General features: G+C 38.7%; 2 protein-coding genes across 2 annotated transcripts; one reads left to right on the forward strand and one right to left on the reverse strand.

Moving 5' to 3' along the window:
- Window positions 1–1,047: 1,047 nt before the first annotated feature.
- On the reverse strand, window positions 1,048–2,049 carry LOC138010170 (adenosine receptor A2a-like). The gene has a single exon (XM_068857111.1). It carries the CDS (start codon window positions 2,047–2,049, stop codon window positions 1,048–1,050), a length of 1,002 nt encoding a protein of 333 aa, XP_068713212.1.
- Window positions 2,050–6,971: 4,922 nt separating this feature from the next.
- LOC138010171 (uncharacterized) lies at window positions 6,972–7,847 on the forward strand. Its single transcript, XM_068857113.1, has one exon. The coding sequence runs from the start codon at window positions 6,972–6,974 to the stop codon at window positions 7,845–7,847; it is 876 nt and encodes a 291-aa protein (XP_068713214.1).
- Window positions 7,848–13,012: the final 5,165 nt, after the last annotated feature.

Genomic DNA, 13,012 nt, shown 5'->3' on the forward strand with positions numbered 1-13,012 from the left:
ACATTGAAACATAACAGTTAAATAACCTACGGAATCCCAACTGGCCGGAGGCAAACCAATTGGCTAAATTCGGAGAGTATTTGAGGCAGGGACTATCAGGATCAAATTCAATTAGTGGTCAGAACGAGTCTTGAACTCGGGTTGTCCGCAGGATATTACGGTTAGTGTGGTTAGACCACAATGGCTGCCACTGCAACTAGATTTGATCTCAAACAGCGCGTTCTTCCAGTTTTAGTCAAAATCGTCGTTTTCGTTGACCCATTTCAATTTTTCCACATTTTGAAATTTCATACTGGCATCCCGAAGTTCTCGCTGAGCTCCGTATGGATAAATTAAACGCTGTGTAAATACTCTCCCTAAAGAACAAAAAGTGGAGTAAGATAATTGCCTTTCCTTAAGATGTTTGTTTACTTTTTATCGACATTTATGTCGGAAGGTCTTTTTTTCATACACCGGAACCCATGTTTTTTAAAAAGGTTTTCATAACTCTTTTGTGTGGCAAATTAAGACAAATACCAGCTACTCTTTCTTAAACGAGACAGGACTTTTCTTGAGCAGATTTGTTTCTTTCCATCTAAAACCACTTATAATCATTTTAAAACTCGTTTCTCCCAAGAAACGAAAAGGGAAAGAATATAATTTTAACTGCTGCAAATAAAATATTATTTTTTGTAGAGAATACTGAGGGTTTTTTTTTTTACATGTAAAATACATATAGGTGTCGCGGGTTTCCCCATTAAAGTGTTAACAATGAATTAGTCTTACTAATTCACTGCTTGTCTGTTCCAAACCCAAGTTTGATCTGATGCTTGAATCTTTTTAAAGAAAGCGCCATGCATACAAACATAAGAAGAATTTCGAATGGGCGTACTGAGCAATGTTAGCGATCTACCATATCACAGTTGCACTTTTTAACTAGTTTGAGCAAGGCTGGAATTCGACGAGGAATGGTACTGGGATTGATTAGTATTAACGCAAATTGCTCCAGGAGATTTTCTAACGCCATTTTAATGTTTGACTCCTCGAGATCTTGAATATTTAATCCCATCAAAGCTTTGTATCTTGAAGGTAATCCGCGGCCTCCCTTGCAATTGTTTCATTCCTTCCGCAGCATCTTAACTTTTTTAAGATGTGCTTGAATGTTTCTTTATATTTGGGAAGTCTCCAAGCGTACAAAAATGGATTGATTGCAGAATTTGCGTACATGACAGCGGTAGCGATAGAATCCACAAGCATCAACACCGACAAATTGCATGTTAAGCAAATGTACAATATCATCTGTACGACGAACCAAGGAATGAAACACAATAGAAATACAGAGATGGCAATTGCAATAGCTTTGTTCACGGTCCTTTCTCTCTGGAGTATCATTTGGCGAGGTACCCCTGCATGCTGGTCACCCAGTGCTTCGGTGCTGTGTGAATACTTGTGAAAGCGGTACAAAGTGAAAACGTTGATGACCACGATGCAGATGAGAATACAGAAGATTTGTACATTATAAAGAGTTCCCATTAGCACATAATGCTTTCGCAAAAACGAGAACACAAACCCAAATAATAAAAAGTAAATCCAACACGTGAAAGAAACGATGCAGACTCGTTTACTCGTCACCTTGGCTCGATACTGGAGAGGAGTCACCACAGCAAAGAATCTCTCAATGCTGAGAAGAAGTATATGACCAACACTTACGTTTATTAACGTTGCAAAGAACTTTAAAAGACCAAATTGTGCGTTGGTGTACTTGTATAATAAGGCCCAACCCCAAAAGACAGCGAGTGGACAGGCAACCAGCCCAACCAAAAGATCTGCAACAGCCATGGAGAAGATGATAAAGTTTGAAGGCGAAGATCGAAGTTTTCGAAGAGGGTCCACCCAAACTGATAATACGACTAGAAAATTTCCAAACGTTGTTATTGGAAACGAAATCATAGCCAGAACAGCAACAGTAGTGAAGATGGTTTCAGCATTATCGATATTGAGCCAAACTTGAACCAAAGCTTCTTCACTTGTCATGTTCCAATAGTCAAAGGTACCTCGAACAGCCGCCATGTTGTCTTAAACGAAATAAGAATTTTTAACTCTTCTCGGCTTTAAGCAGGACTAATGTTAAAATGATTGTCAGTATTAAATTGATGTAATATTGAAGTCAATTTGCATATTATCAACTCTCTTAAGGACACGTCAAAAACTGAAAACGGCATAAGATAAGCACATTTTGCCAGGTTCTGTGAGAGGCTCTTTCAAACCTTGTCCCTTCTTCTTCTTCTTCTTGATTAGCTTTGCTTTTTTCTGCGGACAATTTTATTTTGAAGATGCAAGGAAGATATCTGTTTTCAAACATTGCTTTTATTATTAAAATTTGCTAACCACAGGAACAAGAGACGTTTTGTTTCGAACGCTAATGGGGCTCTGGTTGGCGCATTAATGACAATGGGTGACGTCTACGATATCTTCCCTATTGCGCTATTTAACAGGAAGGTGCAAATAAAATCATCCTTAATTGAGTTTTTCAGTTCATTCCGGATGTAGCATCTGTTTTACTATGAAACAATTAATTTTATTTTACATTTTCACTGCTTTCTTTCTCGAAGACCATCGCGCACAAAAATAAAACATTCAAAAAGTTTATTGTCCTTCTGCCATAGCTGCTTTTTTATAAGAACAATCAGGCGAGACAAACCAAAACTTTAAGAACACACCCAAGCTGAGGGTCGGTTAAGAACAGTTCTGTTTTGCTCATCCGTTTGGTTTCCGTAAGAACTATAAATAAAGGTAAATAAATGCAAAACTGTAGTCTAACATGACAATTTACTCAAATACTGAGGTACGTTTTTTAACGTTAACAATTTGTTTTTGTTATTGCACGATATACTAAAAAACAACTCAGTTTGTAGTTAAGCTTATAGAAGAATTGTGATTAAGCGCTAATGCAGAAATTAAGAATGGTTTCCTGCTGGCAGGTGTCTTTTCTTCTGAGTTTGCTGGGCTGACGGAAGGCCAAAAAAAAGAAACCTCTGCTCGCGGGGAATTAGAGCAGAAGCTTGCAGCCTGCGCTGTTTTTAAGTCTTCTGGTTCATTTTGGCTTCTTTGATGCTAGCCTCCCCGCAGACGTCCTTTGGGAACGAACCCCAAAGGACAGCTGCGGGGAGGCTACTTTGATGCATCTTTGTAAACTTCATCGCAGCTTCGTGAAATACAAATGGGAAAAGCTGTCAGGCTGAACGGAATGGTCAAGATTCCGTTCAATATGAGTATTCCGATTGAAAAAAAAAGGCATTTGGCGTCTACGAAAGGATCTCGCGTGTCGTATATCTCCTTGCATGGTCTCTCATCCAGATACAAACCCTACCTGACAAGGCTTAACTTCTGCGAACTTTCTCACAAAGGAAGAGCTGCAAATCAAGCGGTTTGCTTACATATTGATCTCTTTCATGCTGAGTTTGTTGATTCACAAGTCTTTCGAATTCTCGTGAGTAGTACAGCACTTCGGGCTTCAATTCGCTGTGAAAAACGCATTTAAGTTAACTCTGAAATGATCAACATGCTCGAAGCCAATGTTATGTATTCCCTTTTATTTCCTTTAATCTTTCTGGGTTTCGTATTTTACTAGTAACCACATTTTTAAACTTAAAAAAACCCAGCTCTGAAACAACAGCCATTTAGGTAGTCTAATTCACTACAATGTTCGTCCTATCTATCGACGTCGGGATGAGAATTTCCTAACGGATACGTTCATTTTCCATCCTTTGAACATATTTTTAGGTGTTTCTCATATTTATGGACTCGAGGCGATTTTCATTTGATTACTGTGCGTGATCTGATGTCGAAACACACCTACGAATCGCACTACGATCCCGATTGTTTGGTTCATTTAAGCTTCTACGTTGTTAATTAAGACAATTTTTTTCTTTGGATTTTTTTGTGGATTCAAGTCGATTTGCATTTTATTCTCATCCGAGACCTATGAAAAGTGGAAACGTATTCCCCGAACCAAATGCAGTGCCGCAAACACTTCGGGGCTTTAAGATATGTAATAGCGTACCAGTCGAACTGAATGTATAAAATTAAAAACAAAAATGACAATTAACTACAATTTAGGCGTAGAATGACTCAGCACTTGAGCACCTGTGTAACGTTGCAAACATGACTGTATGCACTCATTTGGCGATATTAACATCTAAAAGATGAATACCGAAAGAGCCGCCCAACGATAACAAACGGGACTGAAAAACGGAGGCCGCACAAAAACTGTAAGAGACCTGGACCTGTAAGAGAAATAAAAAACCCGTTCAACAAAACTTTACAAGTCCAAAATCTCGAAAAATTACGTCAGGTAAAATGTGTCGACTTAGAATGACTAATCACGTGCTGTACTTAGCCTTAATACACCAGTCACTACCCGTAATCTCGGCTCTCACAAACACCTACTGCAACCCGGAGAAAAGCCACAACTAGCAGACAAAGTTACGGCTTGAAAATGTGTGACTGCAAGAGGCTTGCGACCCAATGACTTGGAAAAGGAAAGCCTAAAAACTTAACGACATTATCCGTCCTTGGCAGTGGTGCGCTGCAGTTCAGGCACGCATGCAGAAATGAACAATGCTAACAACGTATGTGTAGTCTGTAAACCATGCAACTGATCAATGCCAAATCGACAGTAATGAGCTCTCTCCACGTTGAGATTTTGATGCTCTCTTTATGGAACTAGTATAGGTGGAAAACCTAACTAACAGAAACGACCGAGGAACCACACGCCTGAACCGAAGCATCTAAATGAACAAATCTGGATCGTTGGGAAGGAGATAGCCAAGGCGAATTATAATTAAGAATCGAAATCGACGTTAACTTAGTTTCCAAAACGCTAATTCATCACACGACTAGTCCGTCAAAAATTACATTGGCATACCACGATTGTAGGTGTAAACAACAGCCTGCGTGCAATTTGCTCTTGACGTAATCCTAGCCGCAGTTTCCCCGCAGGGTAAAAAAGTTAATCTGGCCTGCCAAAGAGGCTAGAAAACTGACGGCGTTAACAGCCATACTGTCTTGCGTTCGCAGAATAGTATCAATGTGGCTTTTGAGCTTATAGAATCAGCGCTCAGTGACAGACATGTCAGACATACATTCCCCATAAGTATCCAGTGCAATATCTAACCAAGTGATATCTTGCTTCGGTTCACGTTCGGACTTGCCCTAAACAAACACTAACAGAAGTCAGCGCTAACTATAATAGAAGTTTAATATAATAACACTTAACTAATTAGATGAATAATAAAATAAAATAAAATATATACTCCAGAGAACAGCCAGATAAGATTCCTCTGAGGAGACCGAAGGTTGAGTTCGCCTTCTTGCAAATATTTTCACAACGATAGTTCCAGGATAGATTATCAGCAATGTGCCAGCCTAAATAGGTTGAAGTAGGTACTTTTAAAATAAGCTTGTCATTACGGGTTATCCCAAGATCAAAGCACTTAGATACGTCAAAGGTAAGTTGCCAGGTCTTCGACCAAATATACAGATCTTCCCTGAGAGCTGGGCAGTCCTGCAAGGTAACTCTCTGTACACAACACAGTCATCCGGAAACAGGCGTAAACTTGATTGAAGAGAAGAAGAATATCATTTATAAGTAAAATAAATAACAAACTGCTGATATTGGCTTCATACTGTAAACTCCTTCTCCTACGCCATCATCAGAAAAATAGACAATGAAAATACCTTTACTTCTCCACCAAGTCAATAAGAAGCTTGAGTAACCAAGTAAATAAGTACCGAAAGGATGATAAGCCAGAAGGCATAACAGCATTTAAACTTATTTAAACTTTTCCGTCGCAAAAATCGTAGGAGAAAGCTAGGAATTTTACGGTCATGATCAGAGAAAATTTCCACATGGAGATAATCAGACGAAGTCACAACTAAACAAAAAAACCTTTAGTAATGATCTTCAGGGCTGTGGAAATATCTTCACACTAGAAATTTTTGCTTAAAGACAAAAATTTAGGTGCCTCAAATCCAGTTTAGATCTTTTCTTCCTGAAGCTTGCACATACACTGAAAGAGGATTAACAATCTCATGTTGACAAAAAAAGCGGTTCAACACATCGATTTGCTTAAAACTGCGCCAGACACAAGTTCTCTCTTATGCTGGGCTGAATTATAGTTCGAGCTCACCTTAGATGGAAGCATAGCACACAAAGGAATTTTGTAATCATCATGCATCACACTTAAGGTAAATCCCGGGGCACATAGTTTAACCCATTCATCATGGCCTATGGACAAAATTTTTGCCGCGCGAAGCGAGAGCTTACTGGAATGGCTCGAGGCGTGTTCGCTACGCTCTTTGCAAATTTTAATCTCTTCAATATTAGTCTCTGAATCTAAATATTCATCAGTAAAACAGTCAAAAGAAGTACTAAAACCACAATTGGACATCACTACACCTTCGACTTGATTTGGACAGCCGGCTGGTCGTTGTCCGGTATGAAACTTGCAAGACAAACGGACACTGTGCTCTCCAATGAGCGGGTTTGCTTTCTCCAGAGATCATCCTTGACTTAACTAAGCAAGGGTCTTGGCTTCATCTATCGTGTAAGACAGCTCAATATTAAATCGAAAGTGGTCCTCGTTTGCTTCATCCTGCATCGAAGTGACTTTTCGAATGTCACTTTCTAATGTGTACCAAATATGTACTGGAGGACTCACTGTTGACTCAATTGATGACGGACATGGATCTCTCAAGCATTTGCTTCATCGAAACTTTTGTTATCCTTAGAAAGCTGTTGACTGAAACCATGTTGGATTCAATTTTAAATACCGAATGTTTGTAGCTTTCTTCAAAATCGACATCTTCGCTGTTTCCGTTGCGAGGTCCTTGGATTTACTCTTGTTGAATACAATTGGCCTCTATCTAAAGTATCTAAGTCTCCTTAGGACTTACCTCCCTATTCGCCTAATCATCCGATTACTGCGAGTATGTTTCTTACAGAATTCGCCGAGTTCCTGGAATCTATCGTCATGACAACTGAGCCGCTGATAATGGCTGGTGATTTTAACATCCACGTCAATGTACCGTCGGACAACGATGCTGTTCGTTTTCTCGACTTACTTTCGTCAATGGGCTTACAGCAACACATTGATTTCCCAACTCATGTGTCTGGCAATATTTTGGATTTATTGATAACTCGATCCTCAGATTCTCGCCTTATACGAGATGTCCAACCTGATACAACTGTCACAGTTAGACCCCAAGTACCTTGGTACTCGGATGAAATCCGTGAAGCCAAGAGGGAGCGTAGGCGTGCTGAAAGGAGATGGAGGACTACTGGCACTGCCGCGGATCTGGTATCATTTAACAGAAAGAAAAATTATGTTACGCATTTGCTTGAAGAAGCCAAATCAGCTTTTCTCGCCGAGTTCATCGATAAAAACGCTGATCATCAAGGAAAGCTATTTCGAGCTGTGAAAGACCTTTTAGTGGAAAAGAATACACTATACTTCTCAGACTATGCTGACAAATCAGCTCTTGCAAATAATTTGGGGAGGTATTTTGTGCAAAAAGTTATTCGACTGCGAGATGAGCTTGATCATTGTGCTGTCGCGGATGATACTGACACCAATAGTGATTTACCAACTCCATTATTTATAGAGACATTTACGCCACAGTCTGAAGAGGATGTGTGCAGGCTTATTGCAAACTCCAAATCTACATCTTGCTGCCTTGATCCTATTCCCACACCTTTACTAAAGTCTTGTATTGAGCCTCTTATCCCAGTGATTACGAAGATAATTAACATCTCGTTGGATTCTGGAATCTTTCCTGCAAACTGGAAAGTGGCTATGGTTATTTAGCCTACATCTCTAAGCTTTTAGAACGTGCTGTATTTAATCAGATATATGACCACATTGTCCGGTCAGATCTTTATCTGCTGCTACAATCTGTATTTTGCCAACATCATAGCACGGAGACAGCGTTAGTCAAGGTCGCCAATGATATTTTTTTTAAACATGAACTCGCAACGCGTTACGCTACTTGTCCTCTTGGATTTAAGTGCCGCATTTGACACGGTAGATCATGGAATTTTGCTTAGACGCCTGAGCACAAGCTTTGGTATACGCGGGAGAGCTCTAGAGTGGTTTTCGTCATACTTGTTGGGGCGTAGCCAACATATTCTGTTCGATGGGGTTAAATCAGATAGCTTCGATTTGGGCCTCGGTGTTCCACAGGGAAGCTGTCTGGGTCCGCGTCTTTTTGGGGTCTACGCCTCCAAGCTTTTCGAGATAATACAAGTGCACCTACCTGACGCTTATTGCTTCGCTGATGATACTCAACTTTACTTGACTAATAAGCCTGACAGTCCGACGGATCAGGCAGAGGCGGTGTGCGCCATGGAAAGATGCATTGGTGACTTAAGAAAATGGATGTACCAGGAAAAATTAAAAATTAATGATGATAAGACGGAATTTCTTATTATTGGATCTAGACAGCAATTGATGAGAATTAATCCTTGTACGATCCGTGTTGGTAAAATTGACATTAAAGTGCCCTTGTGATAAAAAAAATCACTTCCTTTTTTTCTTCAGATTTTGAAAATGTGTTTGCCTAACAACTGACTAGCAAAATTTTGAGCTTTGATTTTTGTCCAAAGACCGTTTACTTTGAGCGCAAGCTTTATATTCGCGGTCCGCCATTACTCACGTTCAAAACTGACCGATTTGGCCTCAGAGGCTTGGATCCAGGGAAAAGTGACGTCAAAGGCTTACTAGCTTAAATTTTCAGCGTGTGAATGCAGCTTATTATATATGCAAAAGCGAGTTTAAAAGTCTGAAAGCCCAAAACACCCGTGCTGCACAAAATTCTGCGGCGTACACATGCATTGCATTCTTAAACTACTGAGCCTTCGACGTCATTTTCTCCTCCATCCAACTCTCTCAAGAACTTAAAGTTAGTAATGGCGGACCATTAAATAGGAAATTCCAGTTAAAATAAACAGGTGTCTTTTTTAAATCAAGGCTTAAAACTTTGGTCACTTAGTGTTTAGTTAAAATAGTTTTGAAATCCGATGAAAAATAACAATTGATATTTCATCACAGGGGCACTTTAAGCCTGTGTCTGAGGAACGCAATCTTGGCTCCTGGTTTAACTCCAATTTCTCCATGTCTACCCATATATCTAAGTCCTGTAGTGCGGCATTTTTGTGGCTCCACAATATTAAAAGAATAAGTAAATTTTTAGTAAAAGATAAATTAGAAATGGTTCTTCACGCTTTTGTCACAAGCAGAATTGACTATTGCAATGGCCTTCTTTATGGACTTCCAGACTGTGTAATATCTAAACTGCAGAGGGTACAGAACGCTGCAGCCAGGTTACTAACTTCGAGCCGCAAATATGATCATATTATGCCCGTTTTGCATGATTTACACTGGCTGCCAGTTAAGTATAGAATACATTTTAAAATTTTACTTTTAACTTTTAAAGCACTAAATGGTATGGCACCAGCTTATATTAGCGATTTAATTAATGTAAGAAAACATGCACGTTATTCACTGCGCTCCAATTCTAGCATTATTCTATTACATCCAGCTGGGAAAATGAAAAAAACCTTTGGTGACAGATCTTTTAGTGTACTTGCGCCTACACTGTGGAACGCGCTCCCTAGAAGCCCTGCCCAATATTGATTCGATTTTAACTTTTAAATCTTGTCTTAAACCATATCTTTTTAAGTTAGCTTTTAGCCTTTAGCGCGTAATACTTTATTATTGTTTATTTAGCTTTGTTCATATTTAGTATATTTTAATACTGTGATGCGCTTTTGATCATTGTATGTTAAAAAGCAATATAAATTAATAAATTATTATTATTATTATTATTATTGTTATTATTATTATTATTATTATTATTATCACATAAATCAATGTCACACAGTCCTTGTTTACATTTAAAAAGGAAAATAAGATTAAAGTACTTTCTTCTAGATGCTAAGCAACCTTACCCTTTCCTCATATGGCTTATTCTTGAAAATTACTCTTGTGGCTGTGCGCTGCACACCCTCCTCAATGATGTCGACCAAATACGCTTGATGGGTGACTAGACTTCGCAGGCGAACTCCAGGTGTGGTCTCACCTAATAAATAAATAACTTCAGAAAGATTTTTGGGTTAGCGCGATTTCCACAAGTTCTTCTGATGAGGCATAACATCCCATTGGCAATATTTACTTTAGTTAAGATGTGATGATGATCCCAAGGTGCTTTTCTTCTTACATATGGATATTTGGTTAGAACCAAGGTGGTATGTATTATTATAGGGCTCCTCTTTTGGGTGATACAGAGGTATTTTCATTTACCTATATTAAATTTCATGTCCCAAATATCACTCCAGTTTGTAAGAGAACGTAGATCATCTTTCAAGATTTCACAATCCATTTGTAAAGATATAACTCTACAACACTTGGCATCATCAGTGTAGAGGGGAAGAATAGTATCAGGTGATAACTCTAAACAGATGTCGTTGATGTATATAAGAACAGGATTGGTCCAATCAAGGAACCCTGAGGAGCCCCTGAGGTGATGACATTCCATCAATGATAACCCGGTGTCGTCCGTTGGTCAGGTAGTCCTCTATCCAACTTAAAAGTGGGTCACGGAAGCCATAAAATCTGAGCTTGTATATCAGCTTTTGGTGTGGTACCCTGTCGAACGCTTTGGCTATATCTAAATAATGCTATCAACTTGATCACCAGTGTCCAATGTTGATGCCAGTAAATGCACATGCTGTAGCAGTTGAGTAACGCAAGATCTATTTGGTCGAAAACCATGTTGTGATGGATTCAAAACATGGTGCGGGTGGACATAAATTCTCGAAAACACGCATTTCTCGAGAACTTTCGACACGACTGAAAGTAAGGCGATTCCTCTACAGCCTGATTTATGAACTGAAATGAGATTGGCATCTTTCTATTTCACTGGAAATTTCCCACTAGATAGTCAAGGAACAGGGAACAGCTATTTCACAAACGAGTTTCTTTCAAAACTCGTGCAGTTATTTCATCTGGTCATGGACTCTTGGATGGATCCAAGTTAACAATATCTTTTGAACTTCATCAGTAGAAAGCGTGATGAAAGATAACTCGCTCATATAAGGTACAATTGGATATAGTGCCAAAGGCGGGGGCTTCAATGGCCATGTTGAGACTGTCAGTAATTTCTAGGGTAGCCTGTTCAGTTGCGAAGCCCTTTCTAAAACCATATTGTTATTTGTAAAGTATATTATGTTTTTCAAGGAAGGCATACAGTTGATTATAAATTAGACGTTCTAGAACTTTAGCAAATGGAGATAAGGTAGCAATAGGTCTGTAGTTTCCTGTGTCAGTAACGCCACCACTCTTATATATTGGTGTAAATTGGAAAATCTTGAAAGCATCAGGTACTATGCCGGTTGCTATAGACTGGTTGTGCGCAACATTTACAATACTACACACTACTTACAATTATCACAATACTTGTTATACTTACATTATTAACAATACTTACTATACTTACAATACTAACAGTAATACAGTATCTACACTATTTAACAAACAAACGGTATTAATTTACAATAATTACCTATCGTGGTCATATATGGTTGCAAAGTAGTCCAATAAGCACAAACACTACACACAGAACACAAAGAGGTCAACAGGTGCAGCCTTTTTTTTCACGCAGGGCAGGTGTGTTTCATAAGGGTGTTGAATTAATTTATTCAGGGGTGCTCTTGAATCTAGTCCTTTCTTTTTAAAGGCGTTTAGGGTATACTATCTTTTGCAATTTGTCTTTCAATTTCCATCGAGCTCAGGACTTTTTTTTGTATATATTTGTAACTTGGGTAGGGTATTTCTAAGCCTGCAAGTGTGTATGTAATACCTAGCGATAAGAAGTGCATGGTGTAAAAGTAAGTCTCTCCTATATCATCAACTATGCCAAGACATAAGGCTGCAGAGAAGTTGTCGCTTTCAAGGCCATTAACATTTTGGCATATCCATCGATGGGTTTCTTCCAAATGTCCAAGTATGTTTGCACTTCCAAAACAAGTGAATAAGGTTTTCTGTAGTTTCCCCACAGAATGCGCAAGAATCGTTTGGTTTCAGACTTATTTTATGAAGAAAATCGTTGGTTGCAATGCGTCTGTGAAGCAATTTAAACTGAAACTCTCTCAGCTTTGTTTCCTTTGTACACAGAAATGCTAAAGAATAATTTTTTCCGATTAATGTTCAAATTTTCAGATATTATCGCTTCAGCTAACCACTTGTTTTGGCTTTTCAGCGGTATAGAAGCCTTTTTTTCAATAAGATGTTGATATACTTTCTTGCCAAATTTTCGAGTGCGCAAGAAGATTTTCATTATCAGCTTTAGCATTATCACCTAGCGCTGGAGGAGGGCATACTTTTTGGTATTGCGTTACGGTGGATATTATTTTATAGTACTCAAGGTAGTTAGTTTTAATATTAAATTTGCTTATAAATTATTGTAACTAAGAAAATTGCCTTCTTTATCTAATAAATTTCCAACTACTTCAACCCCTGCGTTAAACCCTTTCTGTAGAAAAAGGCCGAGCTTTCGATTCTTATCAACGAATTATGCCAGCTGCACGAGGAAATGAACTCCGGTTCTTTTCGTGAAATTTATATTGGTCCATTGTTTGGCGATTTCTCTCAAAAACGGTTCTCTTATATCAAGTACAGGAATATCTTGCTTTTTAGGTTTCCTTGGAACAGCAATTTCCGGCCGTGCTTTATCAGATAGTAGTCAAATACACTCTTCCATTTTCCCTTATTATCAGTGTTCCAATAGCTTTGTACCCATTTAATTTTCAAAGATGCGTTGAAGCTATGAATATCGATCATCTTAAGTCCTCCTTTATCATATTCATTGATCATTTCTGTCCTTCTAATTTTCTCACTTTTGCTGCCCCAGAGGAAGTCATACAATAACGAATTAATTTTTTGTAGTATTCCTTGAGGGCATGGAAGGGCTGATA

This window comes from Montipora foliosa, chromosome 7, assembly GCF_036669935.1.
Source record: "Montipora foliosa isolate CH-2021 chromosome 7, ASM3666993v2, whole genome shotgun sequence".
Lineage (NCBI taxonomy): Eukaryota > Metazoa > Cnidaria > Anthozoa > Scleractinia > Acroporidae > Montipora > Montipora foliosa.

What these genes read in the sequence shown, in the direction of transcription:
- LOC138010170 (XM_068857111.1), bottom strand. Translation starts at nt 2,049, where the DNA reads ATGGCGGCTGTTCGAGGTACCTTTGACTATTGGAACATGACAAGTGAA.
- LOC138010171 (XM_068857113.1), top strand. Translation starts at nt 6,972, where the DNA reads ATGTTTCTTACAGAATTCGCCGAGTTCCTGGAATCTATCGTCATGACA.